At 38.6% G+C, this 20,731-nt stretch overlaps 1 protein-coding gene across 1 annotated transcript in view; it reads left to right on the plus strand.

Annotated features, from left to right (window-relative positions):
- The window catches only part of KCNQ3 (potassium voltage-gated channel subfamily Q member 3), a 150,799-nt gene extending 138,128 nt beyond the window's left edge, over window positions 1–12,671 (plus strand). The window contains exons 14-16 of the mRNA XM_036741674.1: window positions 4,426–4,524; window positions 5,947–6,031; window positions 10,674–12,671. Coding sequence (XP_036597569.1) covers window positions 4,426–4,524; window positions 5,947–6,031; window positions 10,674–11,429 — 940 coding nt within the window. The 3' untranslated portion in view covers window positions 11,430–12,671. The remainder of the gene's footprint in view (window positions 1–4,425; window positions 4,525–5,946; window positions 6,032–10,673) is intronic.
- The last annotated feature ends 8,060 nt before the right edge of the window (window positions 12,672–20,731 follow it).

A 20,731-nucleotide genomic window follows, 5' to 3' on the forward strand; every position in this document is an offset into this window, starting at 1 on the left:
GATAGAAGCAAAATACTGTCAAGGAGGGAAATGGTAAAAGGGGAGAGAGGACAAACAAGAGGAAAAATACGATGGAGGGAAATACACAGTAATTATAACTGTGAATATGAATGGGATGAACTCTCCCATAAAATGGAAGTGGACTGCAAAAACAAGAATGCTACAATATGTTATTTACAAGAAACATGCTTGAAGCAGAGAGATACACATAATGTAAGGTAAGGGCAGGGGTAGCAATCCTGATCTCAGACAAAGAAAAAGCAAAAATTGAATTAAGTAAAAGAGATAAGGAAGGAAACTACATCTTGCTGAAAGGTACTATAGACAATGAAGTAATATCAATACTAAACATACGTGCACTAAGTAGTATAGCATCCAAATTCTTAAAGGGGAAGTTAAGTGAGTTACAGGTTCATGACCAAACAAGAGGTAGAGAGCATTACAAAATGTAAAATCAATAATTTGAATACATTACATTAAAAGGCTTTTTTACAAACAAAACCAATGCAACCAAAATTAGATTAGCAGAAAGCTGGGAAACAATCTTTAGAGCAAAGGTCTCTGATAAAGGTTTCATTTCTCAAATATATAGAGAAGTGAGTCAAATTTATATGAATACAATCCATTCCCCAATTCACAAATGGTCAAATAGGAACAGGCAGTTTTCAGATGAAAAAAATCAAAGCTATCTATAGGTATATGAAGAAATTCTCTGAAACACTTTTGATTAGAGAAATGCAAATTAAAACTATTCTGAAATATCACCTCATACCTATTAGATTGGCTACTATGACAAAAAAGGAAAATGATAAATGTTGGAGAGGATGAGGGAAAATTGAGACATTAACGCACTGTTGGTGGAGTTGTGAACTGATCCAACCATTCTGGAGAGCAATTTGGTACTATGCCCAAAGGGCAATAAAGCTATGTATACCCTTTGATCCAGCAATAACGCTACTAGGTCTGTATCCCAAAGAGGTTATAAAAAAGCAAAAAGGACCTGCATGTGCAAAAATATTTATAGCAGCCCTTTTTGTGGTGGGAAAATATTGGAAATTGAGGGGATGCCCATCAATTGGGGAATGGCTGAAAAAGCTGTGGTATATGAATGTAATGGAATACTATTATACAATAAGAAATCATGAACAGGCATATTTCAGAAAAAAACCTGGAAAGACTTGTATGAAGTGATGCAAAGTAAAATGTGAAGAACCAGGAAAACACTGTACACAGTATCAAGAACATCATGTGAAATTCAACTATTAATGACTCAGCTGTTCTCAGCAACACAACGATCCAAGACAAATACAAAGGACTCATGAAGGAAAATGCTATCCCCATCCAGATGAAGAAGTGATGGACTCTGAAAGCAGATCAAAGAATACTTTTCTCACTTACTTTATTATTGTTGGTGGGTCTTTTTTTTCCTTTTCATCAATTTCTTCTTTGACAACTGTGACTAATATGGAAATATGTTTTATAGGACAGCACATGTATAACCTATATCAAATTGCCTGCCATTTTAGGAATATGGAAGGAGAAGGGAGGACAGGGAGGGAGAAAACTTTAGAATTCAAAATCTTGTAAGAATGAGTGCTAACCTTTGTGTTCTATTCAAGCTTGGGTGGAGATTCTTTTGTCTAGGTAGCTCAAGGCTGGGAGTGGTCTGGTATGTCTGGGAGTGGTCCAGTATAGAGATATTTTCTCTGTCCAGGGGTGAAATGATAATAGAGTGATATCAGCCTCTGTTGGAAGGGTACAAACCCAAAGTGAGCTCTGTTCCAAACCGTATCTCCCATGCATGGACCATGCATACTACCTGCTTTGAGAGAAACAAACATGGATACAATCTAAAAAAAAAAAAAAATGCTAAAAATTTTCTTGACATGTAATTAGGAAAAAAAGCTACTATTAAAAGTAGTAGAAATTATTTTTAAAAGCATGGGAGCAAGCAAAAGAGATGAATGCTAAAAATCATTTTTACATGTAATTGGGGAAAGTAAAATATTAAATTATAAAAAGAAGATAAGCAGCTGGACTTTCCAACATTTATCCTTCACTCTTGCCAATGAGATATCATATGAGATTACCAACATTTATGAAGTTCTTTAAGGTTTACAAAGAGCTTTACCTATTTTATCTCATTTGAGCCTCACAACAAGCCTGGGAGGTTGGCTCTGTTATCATTCCCATTTTACATATGAGAAAACTAGGGCTGGGAGAGGGTAAGTGACTTATCTGAGGTCACACAACTAGTAAGGATCTGAGGAAGAATTAGAACTTAAGCCTTCTCAACTCTATATCCAGTGTTCCATGCATTAAGCCAGACTGCATCTCAATATTATTATTGTTTACATATGACAAGCCCTTATTTTTGCTCATATATTTCTTCAATGATATTCTGAATAAGATCAAAAGTACCCATATAAGGCCCATGCTGGAGGCAGCACAATTTTGAAAGCACTGATGAATCAATCGATAGGCATTGATTAAACACTTTACTTCAATTGATCAACCAATAGGCATTGATTAAACACTTTACTTCTATAGATACTGTGCTAAATCCTGGGGATATAAAGAAAGAGCAAAAACCAATCCTCTCTCAAGTAGCTTCTGCTCTGATGGGGTTCAACTCTCAATGTATATGAAGGAGGGAAAGATAGCAAGGATATGGAGAAATTCTTAGTCCTCATTGTTACCCACCAAAAGAGTTAAAGGATGAGAAATGGACCTGTTATTTCAATGGTATAGGGAAATCTCAGGGGAGGAAATTCCCTCTACTAGTGAGACTCTGCAACTTTCTCTGTAATTTACAGTCTTAGAGAGTTCTCTAGAGCACTGAGATATTAAATAATTTGCCTAAAGACACAAAAGCAGTAAATGTTAGAAGCAAGACTTTAACCCAGGTGTTCCTGGCTTCACAATCTCTATCCAGTACACCAGAGGGGTCAAACTCAAAGAGAAATGGGCACACTGACTCCCTGTGTGCTGCATATTGATGTAGAAAACCATACATGGTCATACATTCCTTTTTGTTGTTGTTAATACATCAGCACATTAAAATGAGACAGGAACTACATTTTTATCTAGTTCAGCCACCCTCCAGAATTTTGTGGGCTTTTCTGGCCAACCGACCAAGTGTTTGACACCTCCGCCTGACATCCTTCCCCCTTCCCCCTGGCAATCAAGTAACTATCCATAATTCCAAATCTGTATGCCTACTTCCCCACCTATATAAAATTTCCATGGTAATGGTCTAGTCACACTTGAAAGACAACCATGTTATAAGGATGCAGAAGGATTTTGCAAAGGCATTCCACAGTAGAACACATCTTTACCATCACAAAATTGATGAAAAGATGTAGGGAATTTAACATCCTACTGTGTTTATTATTTGTTGACTATTTTTAAAAGGCACTTGATTCAATAAAGCAAGATAGGTCCTTAAAGTTTCTTTCAACGCCAGTCAAATATAATGATTTTAGAGTCAAATATTACATCTCTGCTGCCTTTAATATTAATGGATGGAAGTGTTTCTATGTGAATGAGGTGTTGGGGATGGGAAGGAGGAATACACTGGTGCCTGATTTATCACTCTGTTGAACTGTATGTGTTTTCTTAGGCCAAACCCAAGTAAAGTTTTGAAAATGCGTGATTTCAACTGCACAAGCTTGTTAGTTGCCTACTAAGTGCAAAACAGCACATTAGAATCTGGGGATACTAAGAAATAGTTCCTAGCTTCAAGGTTCTTACATTCTTCTGGATTTATTACATTGCAAAATTTGCTATATTTTCTGGAAAGGGACAAAAGGAGGCCATTGCGTGGACAATTATAGACACAGAGACCATTTCCTGGTGCACCATCTTCATGAGCCTGGGGACAGCATGGACTTTCAGCCTGCTGCCTACGCAGGGTTATGGAGCAGAGGCAGAAGAGGTTTCATTTCTGCTCCACTGAATGAGGATCATGAAATGGTGCAGGTTGCAGGAAATGAAAGCATTATGTCGGCAGAATATTGTCAGATCCATCATTCTAATGACCAGCAAAAGCCTAGAGAGCTAAAAAAGATTCATGCCTCTAAAAACAGGTCCTTTAGAGCTGACAGTAAAAATCTCCCTAACTAGATGTCTTAGTGGGGAGAAAAACCAAAGACCAGCTAGACTTAGAGCTTAATATATTAGGGTTGCTAAGAGAAATAATAAGATGCATCTATCTCCCTATCTCTGACTCTGCCCACAATGTTCTCCATAATAATAAGAAGCTATTTTTGCCCAGCCTAAATGGATGATGTATTGGAGTTATAAATACTCTTGCGTGTAGATCTATGGTCCCTGCCTTATTTTGTGTGGTGAGTGGTCCAGTGTCCCAAATAGGTTCTTTGGAATAGTATATCCTATTTTTTCCTCTCTCTTTCTCTCTTTCAGAGTAGATATGATCTTCACCCCTGGACCTCCGTCTACTCCCAAACACAAGAAATCCCAACGAGGCGGAGTCTTCACCTATCCTTCCCAGCAGTCTCCAAGGTTTGCTGCTAAGAATGACCTGACTCAGAGTCACTAAAGTCACTACTCCATGACCTGAGTCTCAACTTTATTCACTTGGGGTGTGGAGAAGGAGAATGAATAGAAGCAAGGAACTCATGTAGAGAATTTTATGCAGTGTTTGGGTCCTTGCAAATGGAAATCCTTTCCTAAATGCAAAAGGGGAGTTTGCATTTAAAGAAGTCTTATGGCAATTCCTTTTTCAAAATGATTCTTCATTTAGAATAAGTGAAGACTTTCATATAGCATATTTGCTTGAAGTACAACGTATGATAGACAGCTTGGTTTGGTGACAAGAGCCCTGGTCTTGGAGTCAGAAAACTTAAGTTTGAATCCTGGCTCTGACACTTCCTGGCTGGGCAAGTTACTTCATTCTTTCTAACATTATTTTCTCATTTTTAAAATGAGTATCACAGGGCAGCTAGGTGGCACAATGAGTAGAGCACCAGCCCTGGAGTAAGGAGGACCTGAGTTCAAATTCGGCCTCAGACACTTGACACATGTACTAGCTGTGTGACCTTGCACAAGTCACTTAACCCCAATTGCCCTGCCCAAAAAAATTTTTTTTTAAATTAAATGAGTATCACATCACCTAGGCTATCCTCCTCTTGAATGGAGAACAGAAAGCTAACAAATCCTAAAACACCATGGAAATCTAAGTTAGAATTATGGCAGCACGCTAGATGCTGGGCTAAGCACTTTACAAATATTATCACATTTGGTTCTCACAGAAACCCCATGATATTTTTATATCCACTTTACAGTTAAAGAAACTGAGGAAGACAGAGATTATCTGGGTCCCACGGTTAAGTATCTGAGGCCAGATCTGAACTCAGGTCTTCTTGAATTAAGGCCCAGTACTCTACTCACTGTACCACCAATTGCCAGCATGTTTTTGAACAGCTAATGTTTTTGAATTGTCCTTAGGATATCTCTGGAATCATAGGACTAGCAGAATAAGAATTAGCAGAATTAGGTCCTCAGAGTCTAAATCATAAACTCTTTCTACTATAGAACCTAAAATGGTGCCACAAATAATTCACACGCATACACACGCACACACATACACACACACACAGGCACACACACACGCACACAGGCACACACAGTGAAAAAAAATTCACTTGTTTCCCACTTTGGTTCCAGTTATCATCATCTTTCAGTAAAGCATAGGATTTCTATCCACTAGTTTCAAAGTCAAACTGAAGAGAGTAGAATGTAAATTTCCCCTCACTCAAATTGAACTATTGAGTTTCATGAGTATTCTGGGGAAATCATTTATCCATATAACATTGCAGGAGTGGGTATGATGACATTAGGTCCCAAGAGGTGCCAAAGGTATAGATAACATCGCAGAACGGAATGGGATTCAATGCTCTCATGGGACTGTTGGTTCTTTCCTAGAAATGATCCGTATGTAGCCAAAGCATCCTCCTCAGAAATTGAAGACCAAAGCATGATGGGGAAATTCGTCAAAGTTGAAAGACAGGTGGGTTCTGAATGCAATTTATAGCATTGAAGAAATGTTTCTATGTCATCATCTCATATAATCTCAACTTCTGAACATCATGTTATTCCACTGGACATAGGAATCATAGGATTGTAGATTTAGAGTTGAAAAGAACCTTAGCAGCCATCTGAGTCCAACTTTATAGCTGAAGCAACTGAGGCTGAAACAGATCAAGTGACTCGTCCATGGCCACCCAAATATTAAGGGCAGCTACGTGGCACAGTTGATAGAGCACTACGCCTGGAGTCAGGAAGACCTGAGTTCAAATCCAGCCTGAAATACTTATTAGCTTTGTGACCCTGGGTAAGTCACTTAAACCTGTTTGCCTCCATTTCCTCATCTGTAAAATAAGCTGGAGAAGAACCACTCCACTATCTTTACCAAGAAAATCCCAAATGGGGTCATTAAGACTCAAACACACCTGAAACTACTGAACAACAATAACACAGATATTAAGTTTCTGAGGAAAGATTTGAATTCGGGTCTTCTGGACTTTGAGTCCACTGCTATATCACCTACGCTAAACTGCTTCTCATGTCTTCAATCAGGTGCACAAAATAAAAAATACATGATTTAACAAGGTTAAAAAGTCAGGTCCCCTGTAGTGAGAGGATGAGATAGATTTGAATACATAAACCATCACTGAGTCTGACTCTATTTATTTAGAAATTGAGAAAATTTGGACAAGACTCATTAAGCTGAATTCCCCTTTTTATAACTTTATTAAATTTTATTAAATTTTTATTAGATTAAATTTTATTAAATTTTATAATTTTCTTATATAACCTGGGCATGCTTGAAAGGGTGGGAGGGGTGAACTTGAAAGAAAGTATAGAATAATTGTTTAACATAACTTTAAAAAATTCAACCTGTTTTCAAGAACTAAAAAAACAGCTTAACACAATCCATTTTTTTATATTAAAATGTTCTAGTTAAAACACATGCTGATTTAGAGAAGCCCATGTAAATCATACTAAGCTGTCTATTTTGTTTTATTTTGTTTGAACAGATGATTTCACTGGTATATGGAACTTCCAATCAGGAAATTCCATTTCTTAGTGCTGACCATCAAGCAAACTTACAGATTTAGAGAGTTTCCTGGGACATAGAGGTTAAGTGACAGGTCACACAGCCAGATCAGAACCCAGGTCATTCTGACAATGAGGTTGGCCCTTCTATCTTCTATACCTTGCTATCTCTCTTAACTGTAAGATAATAAAATTTCATTTAAATAAAGTATATAACAATTTGAGCACAGTTTTGCTATACTCATGAAATTTCCTGTTTCTGTTTGTCAATTCTTTACACATTTAGAAAATCGTATTTTCTCCCAAGACCTTTCTTCCTCCTCTTTTCAATATTTTTGACCAATAATATAGGCCCTGATGGAGATAGACTTTGCATCATGGATATTCTTCTGGAAGGCACTTGGGGGAAACCAACCACAGTACTAACTGTGTCAGGCAATGGCTCAATACATCTGAGGCCACAGCGACTCTGCCATCCCCAGCCAATATGGTGATAACAGGCATTAATCAAGTAAAAAAAAAATCTATGTAGGGAGCTAAAATATGCCTGTCTATAATTTCCACCCATTTTTCCTTCTTCTGCACTGTGTGGCCAAGCAAACTCAACTGAATCCCTCTTTTGCTTGATAGGCCTTCAGATACTTAATATAGTTATCAGGCTTCTCTTGAGTTTTCTCTAGACCAGGCTGAACATCCCCATCTATTCCTTTAGCTCATCCTCACATGGCATAAGTGGATAGCATGTTGGGACTGGAGTCAGGAAGACCTGATTTCAAATCTGGTCTCAGGCAATTACTAGCTGTGTGACCCTGGGCAACTATATATCATCCCCAACTACAAAATGAGGATAATTATAGTTAATAGGTAATAATAACCTACCTCACAAAATTGTTGTGAGGATCAAATGAGATGATATTTATAAAAAGCACTTTTCACGGTGTCTGGCACACAGTAGGTACACGATATAAACATGTGATAATATTCCATTCCATTCCAAGACCTCTCACTGTCCTGGTTGCCTTCCTTTGGACATTCTCCAGGTTATGAATGTCCCTCCTACAGTGCAGTACCCACACCTGATCATAATACTCAGCATGTGGCCTGAGCAAAGTTCAGTGGGCCTACCCATCATGCCTCTGGTCCTGGACACCATGCCTCTTAATACAGCCTAAAACTGCATTTTGTTTGCTGCTATATCACACTGTAGACTCATATGGAGTCTATACCACCCATGTAGCCAGACATGAATTCTGCCGGCTTCCAAAGCTATCGCTGCCTGTACCTTTAACTTAAGAGCATAGTGATGTGGGAAGAACTTTGCTTAGATTGGGTTAGAAATGAGATCTGACACTGGTCCCTGACTTAGGTAACCACATTACAAACCTAAGGCTACGATTCAAAGGGAGGAAAAGTTGTTAGAGGAGAATGATCATCTCTGTGGTGGATGTGCCCACTCACCCAAAGTTCCTTTTCTGAAGGGGTATCTCCGTGTGGAGACAATATTCCATCCGAGCGTTAGAAGTGCCTGAGTATGCTCTCTCTAGTCACTAAGCATGTTCCATGTCTTCACTAAGTAAGTGAGAGCTGAGATAGGGTCATAAAAAAATGAATGATCGTTACCCTCAAGCTGCAGGTGAAGGGACCATTTCTTTGAGGTTAAAGCAAGAAGACCTGAAATCAAAGAACTGTTTGGGTTCAATGCCTAGCTTCCTTACTTTCTGGCTATGTGACCTAGAACCATAATTTAGGGTTTAAAGGACTTTAGGGATTCTCTAATCCAACTCAAATATTTTACAAATAGGCAAACTGAGTTCATAGAGGGGAAGTGACTTTCCCTAGGTCACACAGCTAATAAGTAGCGGAATAAGAATTTGTACATAGATCTTCTTACTTCAAAATTAGGTTCTTTACATTAGTCCCCTCTTCTTTGACCTGTAAGAGTTTATTTCCTTATTTGTAAAATGAAGTTAGTAATACTGCAGCAGGATACTGTGGACAAACTAGGGGAGCATGGGATAGTGTACCTGTTAGATCTATGGATAAGGAAAGAATTTCTCACCAAATAAGAGATAGAGAATATTATGTGATGTAAAATGGATAATTTTGATTATATTAATTTTTAAAAGTTTTTTATATAAACAAAACCAATGCAGCCAAGATTAGAAGAAAGCAGAAAGCCAAGGGGGAAAATTTGTAGCGAATGTCTCTGATAAAGGCATTATTCCTCAATTATATAGAAAACTGAGTAAAATTTATAAGGATACAAGTCACTCCCCAATTGATAAATGGTCAGAGGATATGAACAGGCAGTTTTCAGATGAAGAAATAAAAGCTATATATAGTCATATGTAAAAATGCTCTAAATCACTATTGATCAGAGAAATGAAAATTAAAATAACTCTGGGGTTCCACTTCACACTTATCAGATTGGCTAATATGACAGAAAAAGAAACTGATAAATGTTGGGGGGCAGATGTGAGAAAACTAGGTCACTAATGCACTATTGGTGGAGTTGTGAACTCATCCAACAATTTTGGAGAGCAATTTGGAACTATGACCAAAGGGCTGTAAACTGTTGATACCCTTTGGCCCAGCAATACCACCACTGGTTCTGTATCCTAAAGAAATTAAAGAAAAAAGAAAAGAATCTATATGTACAGAAATATTTATAGCAGCTCTTTTTGTGGTGGCAAAGAATTGGAAACTGAGGGGATACTCATCAATTGGGAAATGGCTAAACAAGCTGTGTTATATGATAGTAATAGAATACTTATAGTACTATAAGAAATGCTGAGCAGGATGATTTCAGAAAAAACTTGGAAAGACTTACATGAACTGATGCAAAGTTAACTGAGCAGAACCAGGAGAACATTATACACAGTAACAGCAACACTGTATGATGATCAACTGTGAATGACTTAGCTATTCTCAGCAATGCAATGATCTGGGACAATTCCAAATGACTCATGATGGACAATGCTATCTACCTCCAGAGAAAGAACTGATGGAATCTGAATGTAGATCAAAGCATATTATTTTCCACTTTCTTAATTTTTTCTTTTTTTTTCACAACACAACTAATATGGAAATATGTTTTGCATGGTTAAACATCTATAACCTACATCAAATTGTTTGACATCTTGGGGAGGGAGAGAATTTGTAACTTAAAATAAAAAAAACACAAATGTTAAAAATTGTTTTTAAATGCATTTGGGAAAGATAAAATATTACTAATAATTTTAAAACATAAACAAAAATAATGCTTCACTAGGTTGTTAGCAAAAACATAGTTTATAAACAAAGTGTAATGCACTGTAAACATGGCAATTTTTATCATTACTGAGCGATGGCTAAGTGTCGGAGTGAATAAGAACCGACATTTATATGATGTTTTAAAGTTGATGAAACACATTACATACCTCGTCTCATTTGACCTTCACAACTAACTCTACAATGGAAGTACTTTGGATATTATCATTCTCACTTTACAGATGAGAAAACTGAAGCTCAATGAGTTTAAATGACTGGACCATGGTACCTCTTATAACTGGTATCAAGAATGACTCAATACAATTCTTTCCTTTTTTTTCCAGGTTCATGACATGGGGAAGAAACTGGATTTTCTTGTTGATATGCACATGCAGCACATGGAACAGCTCCAAGTCCAAGTTACAGAGTACTACCCAACCAAAAAGGCCACTGCTACCCCAGCAGAGGTAGAGAAGAAAGAGGAGAACCAATATTCTGAATTGAAAACCATTATCTACAACTATTCTGAACCCTGCACCCACGAAACCCCCTACAGCTTCCACCAGGTTCCTGTCAACAAAGTCAGCCCCTATGCTTTCTTTGCACATGACCCAGTGAGCTTGCCTCGAGGTGGAGGAGGAGGAGGAGGGCCACCATCAGAGAGGGAGAAGCTCCAGAGGACTCTGCCCTCCTCAGTCCCCTATGCAGAAAGACCCACCGTCTTGCCTATCCTCACTCTCCTAGACTCTCGGGTGAGCTACCACTCCCAAGCTGAGCTACGCAGCCCCTACCAGGAACGAATCTCACCCAGGCAGAGACGGAGCTTCACCAGGGACAGTGATACACCATTATCCCTTCTCTCTGTCAACCATGAAGAATTAGAACGCTCACCCAGTGGCTTCAGCATCTCCCAGGACAGAGACGATTACCTTTTTGGCCCAAATGGGGGCTCGAGTTGGATGAGGGAGAAGCGTTACCTGGCTGAGGGAGAGACCGACACAGACACAGACCCCTTTACCCCAAGTGGTTCTATGCCTTTGTCTTCAACAGGGGATGGGATTTCAGATTCCATATGGACTCCTTCCAACAAGCCAGTTTAAAAGGGGAGGAGGGGTCACTGGATGGCCTCTCCTTGTAATGTAGACAAACTTTGTATAGCTCACTTACTCTTACACCCAAAGCTTACTAGTTGGAATACCAATGGCTGCATTCAATGCATGTGTTAGTATTAGTCACTGCACCATTCCATGGGGATTTACAGCTGCATTTTTTTTTCCAAGACACCACACGGAAGCCGCTTCATTCTGAGCATGCTTTGCATGACTTTACACTATATAAATGGTACCGCTACTTTCTTCTAGAATACATATCTATCTGCTATTCTTATTTAAAAACCACAATTGGGCCTGTGCAGGAAGAGACTATAGAAGATTCCATGCTCCTTTTCTTTTATAAACAGAGAACATAGTTCCAGTGAGTTCTAGAATCACTTCCCATTTGTGTTCTAGCACCTGCCCTAAAATCTGCACCCATCTCTCAAAATAATGAATTTATTTTCTTGATAACTTCACTAGCTCTCAGAAATTCCCAGAATGGAGAGCAAGTGCAGTGAGGTCTGGCCCCCTGCATTAATTTGATGCAACTTAAGTTAAAATAATTACTTTTGGAGGAATTCTGATTTCATTCATGTATGGACCTCCCACAGCAGAAATTCTCTCCACTGAGGCCATTTAGCAACCTCTCTGTAACTAATCTTACAGAGCTGTGTAGGAACCCTGAGAAGGTTAGTGATGCCCCTGTTCACATGTAGCTGGTATGTGTCCAAAGCAGGCCCTGAAAACAGGTCTGACTCTCTCCAAGGCCAGCCCTCTAACCTCTATATCATGTTATTTTTCCTTCAATATAATACAGAGGAAAAGGAAGGGTACCTATCTCTTTTCCCATACCATGGATACCTTAATCTATAAAGAAACTAGAAAAAAAAATTTTGAGGCTTCCAAATAGGATTTTACCGAATAAAGAACACTTTGCTACTAATCCCATTGTGCTCAAAAAAGGGCCCAGTTTCTATTCCCTGCAGGTAATCTTTTGCAAAATGTCCACAGGGAATAGATTCAACTTTAGAGATCATTTGGATTAATCCCCATTAATCACATCTTTACATGTGAGTAAAATGAGGCCTAGAGAGGTTAAATGACTTTCCTAAAGTCAGAGCAGCAGAACACAGGACTCAGGACTTCTAAGCCATTTACATGTTCTGTGTAGAAAACAGGGATCAGAAATCATACTGAGAGTTATACTAGAATCACAGACATCCAAGAGACCTTAGAAATCACCTAGGCCAACTCCCTTTAATTAATAGATGAGAAAATTGAGGCCCAGAAAAGTTGCTATTCAAAGTCACACAAGTAGTAAGTGGCTCAGTGTTTTCTCTGTGGCTGACTTAGCTGTGATACCTTGAACACAGAATGTCAGTTACTTTGTGCTCCAATTGAGCAGTAAAAAACATAAAGTTTGTTTTTTATTGTAAAATACAATACACTCATTTTTATTCTGCCTATTTTGCTTCAAGAAAATGGCTGATAGTAGCTTTATTGATGTGTGAATTGGCCAATATGATAACCAACACGTTTTCTTCATTAGTTCAAATGACATCATGTATGTAAATCACTTTGAGAACTTTAGAGAGGTGTATAAATGTCATTTATTATTACTTTATTTCAGCGAATGCATAATTGCATCACTGTGGGATACTTCGTCCATTGACACAAATTATAATGACTCATCCATCTGTTACTTCATTGCTTATTAAGTGAAGGTTTCATATTAAGGGTACCAAAAGTTAAATGAATGTTTGTTGATGGGGTGCTCCATCATTGTATGGAGGTGTGAAGGTGACCCTGGCCTATCGAAAGTTACCAAGGTGGAAAGGATTCAAATATGGACTCAGCAATTGGTTACATCTGATGCTTAAAGACCAGACTAGCTCAATATAGATGGATTCATTACTAGAAAATCAGCCACCTAGTAAGGAATTCTTTAGCCATGTTCACCCATTCTTCCTCTCACACTTTTTTGAAAATACTTCAATCTTAAGTGACATTGGATCAGCAAAAAGTTAAAGCAAATATCCCTGTAGCAGCGTCCCACACTAATTTCTAAGCACAATCTGCCTAAGGTTTCTCTTTACCACTTGATAATCTATAATATACTCTGGTAGTGGAATTTCTCATGAAGATTGGGTCACACAGATGGGTACCTGGTCAATGGCAGCACAAGTATGTATTGGTTCTGTCCCTCTTAAAGCTGTTGTTTATTGGTTGCTGAAGAACTAGCTCTTATCAAAGTGACCCAGTTAGCTAGACATTAGGCACATGTTGGTGCCTGTATGTCGCCTGTATATTAACAAGGCTGGAATCCTTCAAGATCTTGCCTAGAGGAGTAATAGTTCTGGCAGATGCTTTGGTAAATGAGTTTATACATTAACTAATGGACAATCAACTCTTTTAGGCTCTGAGTTCTGGAGATTGTTTAGACAAGAGGGGGGAACATGGGAAAGGAGGATGTTGCTGATGGTGTTTGTAGTTCACACATGGGAAGGAGTACTGACCGAGGAGTCTGAGATTGGTTGAGGGGCAGAGCAGGGTTAAGGAGAGAATAACCTAGTTATGAGAACCTAGCGTGTGGTCCTCGTTATGACTTGCTGCCACAAGAGGTGATCATAGAAATAACTTTCACCTTTCAACCAGCCACACTGAGCTCTGAGATGGATTATTGGGAGCCTCTGATCCAATGGGTCAAATGTACTTTTCTCAGACATTGATTTCTGACTAATCCAGAGGTCATCATTTACCAGGAATGACTTAAATATCGCTAAGTTATCACTATATTGTTATTCACTTAAAGTTTTTTAAAGGGATTGGTGACCAAACTTTCTACCTTTGCACCAATTAATTTTTCTAAGAAATTGATGCTCTCCTAGAAACCTGACCTTGGTGTCTTAACAGATAACAAATGGTGTGAGGGGACACTTATACTCCTGCTCACTGATCAAAAAAGAATAGACTTTTGCCTCCTTTCTAGAAACATCTTCTATGGATGAGGCACTTGCTAAGTAATATAATTTACCATGGGCTGGCCGAGTAGGGAGTGAGCTCACTTTCATTTGAGAAAGTTGAGATGAGAAAGTTGAATGAGCACTTATCCTTGTTCAGGTAGCTTTATCCAAAATTATTTCTGAGGTCTCCAAAGAAAGTTAAGATTCTGTTGTACATTGAAAAAGCTTCCAGCCTTATAACAAGATAGATAATAAAGTAATATAGGTAAAAGAGGGTAATAGAGACTAAAAGAAGTGTCCACTTTCAAAGCACTCCATGTTTATGCCTTTCTTTGCATCCCTAGCACTTAGCATGGTGCTTGGCACATAGTGAGTGCTTGATAAATGCTTGTTGATGAACTGACTCTTTGAAGCATAGCCAAATCAGATTAGAACAGAGAGCTTAGCTTTTATCTGGCCAGTCAATAAACAAGCATTTATATATGTGCCAGGCACTATACTGGGCATCAGGAATACAAAGACGAGAACAGAAATCTTCTTATCCTTAAGAAGCTTCTATTTTATTGAACATCCAGCCTCATGAAAACACGGCTGTTTCCACAAATACATTGATACTTTATTATCTCTGCAAGAGAGTTTAGATAGAAGACTATAATGGAGGGCTGATAAGAACTTCTAAACAGCCTCACCTCTAAGGACAAGATGGAGGCTTCAGGCTCTGATTTATCAATCTGACCTGGCTAGTCTCACACCAGGCTCAACAAAGGAGTGAGCTCTGGATTAACTAAGATTTTTTTTTTCCTTTGTAGGTGAAACCAGGTTTCTCCTCCTTCTTACTCTTTCCTAAATCCATTTCAAGAGACATAGCCATTCCTGATGGACATCCCTACAATTGGTGATAGGATTTGGTCTATTTTTATCCCTCACCTGCATCCCAGGTATTATCAACTTGGAGAGCCTTAGCCTAGAGTCCAAGTCTAGTCTTTGAAGCTGTTGCTCCATGGTAGAATATCTATTTTAAGAGAAATCCACTAATTTCCTGTAGGCATCTGCTAGTTGAGTCAGTGACCTGAAAGGTTGCTTGAATTTTGTGGGAGGTGATGGGGATGTTCTCTTCAAATTCCCACCCTTAGAGTTACTACATAGCCAATCTTTAGCAGTCTTTACAGACAAAAATCCCATGAAAACTCCGTATCATGTGGAGTAGGGGTTGCACTTGTAATGTTATTGGTATAGGGAATATCCTAGAGAAGGAAATTCCCTTTACCAATACAGTCAGGAAGCTTCTCTGAAATTTAAAGTTTTAAGAAGCTACCTAGAGTGCCGAGAAGTTAGGTGGCAGACCCAGAATCACAAAGCCGGTATGGGCTAGATGAAGGACTTGAACCCATATCTTCTAGGTTCTAGATCTGGCTGCTCATAATGCCACACTGATTCTCTGTTGAACAGAGATTATGTGACGATGAGCATCCTCCAGAATTTATTTCTCGATCTGAGTTTTCAATGACAAACGTATGGCAATTTGAAGGTGTATTTCAAAAGGATTCAATTGGTTTCACATTCCACATCAAGTCTCATCGTAGTTGTTAAGGATGGCTTATTCCTATCAACAAACAGTTAATGAAAGCCTGGTGTCATCACAAAAGGTTTTCCAGAGTGCTGAATTATTAGACACCAGGGCATTTACATGTAAGTTTGATTTTTGTAAGCCAAAGGAGGTAATGGAAACAAGGATCTAACAGTTTATGTTCAAGATTCAGAACACAAGAATCCCTTTTATTTTCACAATACAGTGTCTATACTGTATAATGCCTTAAACTGGAATTTTCCACATTGTTATGAACTTTAGAAATTTTCACAGCTCAAAAAAAAAAAGAGGTGAGGCAGGTAGCCTAAAATGTTTAGTATTAAGATATTGTAAACTTAAGGCATTTATTGATAGTGATACCTCTGCATTTTGAATTATTTGCATTTAACAATTGAAATGAGAAAGCTATTACTACCATGGGAAGATAGTAAGACCCTGTTCCTTTGGGTTCAGTTCATGAATCCCTAGGGGATATTATATCTCAATGGTATGCTAAATTCACATTTTCACGGGTGGACAATTGGGGAAAAAATGCTACAGAATGACAGGGACAATTTAAAGTGAAGGGCCTGGTGGGTGCTTACCAAAGACCCATGTGGCTTTTTCGTCTCTTTCTTCCCAATGAGAAAAGTTATGTAACCAAGTCAAATTGATGAATTGGTTTTGCTTGGCACATAGAGCCATGAATGAAATTGCGTGGTTTGGTGAGAGTAATGTATTGGTTCTGATTCCCGTTGAGACTTATAACACTATCACAGTGGATGGGCTGCTGGGCTTGGAGTCAGGAGGACCTGAATTCAGACTCTGTCTCAAACACTGTATAACTATAGGCCAATAACTTCACCTCCATTTTTCTTATCTGTGATTGAGAGGGTTGGACCCAGTAGCTTCTAAGGTCTTTTAAGCTCTAAATCTAAGATCCTATGATGACTTCTTTTAAAATTTCTCTACTTCAGCACCATGACTGGTAATTGGGGAACAGTGTTCCTGTTCGCTTTATTTGCTGGTACAGAAGAATCAGAAATTTAAAAACAGACAGCACCTAGAGATTTAAAACATTGAATAAAAAATTTTATTCAGTACAGTACAATACAGTAGACTAGGTAGACATTTGTTTGCCTTCCTATTCACCCTGAACAATGGGCAAATGTCCTGAGTCTTCAGAGGCTGCCCTTACAGAGAAGATAATGTTCCCATGTCTTGGAAGAGATAATTTTCCCTTCCCCCACTTCCAGCTTAGATCCTCCCAACAGAGTCAACCAAAAGTCCTTAAGATCCAGTACCATTAAGACCATGCCAACACACCCCTTTTTTTTCCTTTTAACTTTTTCCAATTGCTTCCTTCTTCCACCCCACCATCAATCCCAGCAAATAAGGTGGTCTACTACTTAGACTCACCCTACCCTTATAGCCAACACCCAAGTGGCATCTACACACACACACACACACACACACACACACACACACCATTGTGACAAAAGTCACGTTAGAAACCAAATAGAGAGGTTAATTTGGTAAGTCCCATGAGATCTACATGATCCTAAATAACTGTTTTGGCTTAATAAACTAAATAATTGGAAGTTCTGGTCTCATATTAGAAAGCCTTCTCTGAACCTCTAGTTTTGCTTCTATTTCGTAGCTCATTACCAAACCCTTCCACCAAAGGGTCAGAAGGAAGTAGAAACAGATGTTACTCAAGCTATTCCATGCTTGGGTCATCGAGAAAGTTGAAACCTTTTGGCTAAAACAAGATTTAGGGATCGGGTCCAGATGTCAGTAGTTAATTTCTATTTATGATAGAGGTCTAGATACCCTTGCCAGAGGGTGCTTTTTCCATTTTTTTTTTTTTGAAGATCATAGATTTCAAGCTGGAAAGTTTCTTTTAGGTCATCTAGTCCAAAACCCTCCTTTTACAAATGAAAAATCTGGAGCCCAGAAAACACTATGTTGTTTTCCTGGTTTTCAGGCAGTCTTTGTCGTGTTTTATGAATATAGGGGAAGCTTCTCCCAAGAGCGAGCGTAACAAAGTTATCAAATGCTTTAGGCCTCAAGAGGTTGGCCAAGTAATTGAAGAAATCCTCACTGAATTCTATGTACTTTGTCCTCTAAACCTCGCCATTCTGACATCAGCCTGACATTCGGCAAGACAGGGGTCAAAACAAGTATTAGGGGAAAACGATCATTTTCAACGAGCACTTCAAATGTCTCTCTGAAAGTCTGCAGGGTGAATAATTATGCAGCAGTCAACAACGTTGGCTTCAATTTTAGAAATACAGGTGTTGTTCACTCTGGACTTGTCCAAGGATTCTCCATTTAATATCATAAGCTAGGGAGATAAAAATGTTTGAGTTTATTTCAATAGTCCGAAGAAATGTGAGCTCCCTGAGAATAGGGATTATTTCCTTTTTATTTTTTCATTGTATCCCCAGAATCTAGCACAGTGCTATGCACATAGTAGGCACCTAAGAAATATTTGTTGAAATGAATGAAAGTGAATTTGGATCAAACAGAATTGAGTTGAATTGAATCCGTATACTAACCTCCATGATCCCAGTTGAAGGTTAGCCTTAATTCCTGTAATTTGGGAAAGGTACTCAATTGGTTTTTTTTTTTTTTTCCCTGAGGCTATATGCAGGAATTTTATAGTAAAGGGTTAGTGGAAGATTTATCAGGCCTAAGAAAGTGTCTGTCGTGAGGGAGAACACACCTTTCCTTAACTGGCTGGCTGAGCCAGTTTCAGCTAGCTGCCTATGGCTGCTGTCAGACCTGACACAGATCGATATCCCAACCAATCAGTGAGAATGGCACAGGAACGCCCCTTCCCACCGATGTTTCAAAACAAGAAAGTCCCTGACAACACTTCTAGGATACCATGTCCATAGTTACTGCTGTTGTTTGTCCTTCACTCTTGAAGAGGACCATGACATCATGGAGGTGATACCAGGACATGAAAGTGAATTGGATTTAAATGAGGGAGGGCTGTGCAAAGTCGCCAGCCTCACTTTCTCCTCCGGAGCCATCTGGGTCCAGTGGCCAGATACACACTGGGACGACTAGAGATGGCTAAGGAATAAGGCGATCGCAGACCCTCTGCTCAGCATCTCCCTCAACAGCCTTCGCAACTTCAGCAAACATAGCTACTCTATGCAAGTTACTATGCTTGGCACTAGACATACAAAGATTACCCCCCCACAAAAAAAAAAATCCTTGCCTTCAAGAAGGTTACATTCTACTGAGGAGGGGGAAAGCTCCCAGTGGCAGCCCCCAAAGGGCAATTGCTTCTCCCTCCAAAAATGCCTCTGTATATATACATAAATATGTATGTGTGTATATACACACATACATATTTATGTATATATACATACAGTACTCTTTCACCACCAGAAAGGTAAATACCACAAAGCCAAATCTGCTCTCCAATATCAAATATACTGATTTCCTACTGGAAACTAATTTTACATTAGTAAGTTTGGTTTTTTTTTAATATCTCCTATTAGCTGGTCCTCTACTACTTTATAAACATGGAAGTCTCAAAATAGATTTGCTAGGATAGAGAAATATTTGCTGTAATGTGCTTAGGAATCTACCACTGGAGCAAAAGGAGAGGGCTCTATGTTTGTTGAACTGGCTTAAAGGCCAATTTCTTTGAGCTCTCAAGCCTGGGAGGGTGTCGAGGGATACTGAATGACTCACTTTGTACTGGCTTCTACTAACACTTCTTTTTTAAAGAATTGCTTGCTACTCAGAACTCCATGAGATTCATTCTTTTTCCAAACCATTTATGCTAACCTGTCAGTAACTTTTCTTTTATTTTTTGCTGAATTCAATTGAGTAGGTTCAAATATCCCAATTGGCTCAACACCTATCCTGGCTTGTTATTCACTATTAAGATTTGAAGCCAGTTTTTTCTTCAGAGGGAGCATATTTATTTTCAAATGCCTTCTCTTCTGGGTCTCTTGTGGGCAAATCACAAAATGGGTACTTCTCTTTGTATTTAGAAATTTCTCTATCCCAAGGTCAGAAGGCAAGGCTTTTCTTCTGATGTCAGCACCTTTCTACTGGAGAAAGATAGCTTCTCCCTTCACCCACCAGCATATTTCTTTCAGGCACAGGCATGGAACTCCCAATGGAAGAATGAACTGGGAGGGTTTTGTTTTGTTTTGTTTTGTTTTTGTAAAGTCTTTACCTTTTTTTCATATGTAAGGTGTTGCTTTCAGAGTCTCTATACTAACAAATCTACTTTGTCTTTATTCCTAAAAAAAAAAAAGAAAATTCTAGCATCAAGGAGTAAGGAAAAGAAGAGAAAATCTAATGTTGTAAAATAGTGACCCTTCAGTCCCTATGCCCCTTCTCAATTTTATATTCAGTTCTGGTTTTAATTAATTCCAATTCAACTCAAAAGCATTTTTTCAATGTCCAATATATCCAAAGGCCAAGAAAAAAAAAAAGAATCTTTAGCCTCAAGGAGTTTATATTCCCCCAAAAGGATATAACTTGTATAGAGATGAGCAAATGCAGGGTAAATATTGAAAATAAATGGTTTGTGTTGTTAATTGATACACTTAAAGGGCCCGAATGAGAAAAATGCGTGCATTGTTAGGATCAGACAGGGCAGACCATCCATAATAGGTATGGAATGGGTCGGAATGGGGCTGGGTATTTCTGTTTTTTTTTTTTCTTCCTGATGTAGCAAAGTGACTTCAAATAGCAAGAGAATAATCCATTTTGAATCTCTGAAGGACAAGATATAGTTTAAA

Source organism: Trichosurus vulpecula, chromosome 1, assembly GCF_011100635.1.
Source record: "Trichosurus vulpecula isolate mTriVul1 chromosome 1, mTriVul1.pri, whole genome shotgun sequence".
NCBI lineage: Eukaryota > Metazoa > Chordata > Mammalia > Diprotodontia > Phalangeridae > Trichosurus > Trichosurus vulpecula.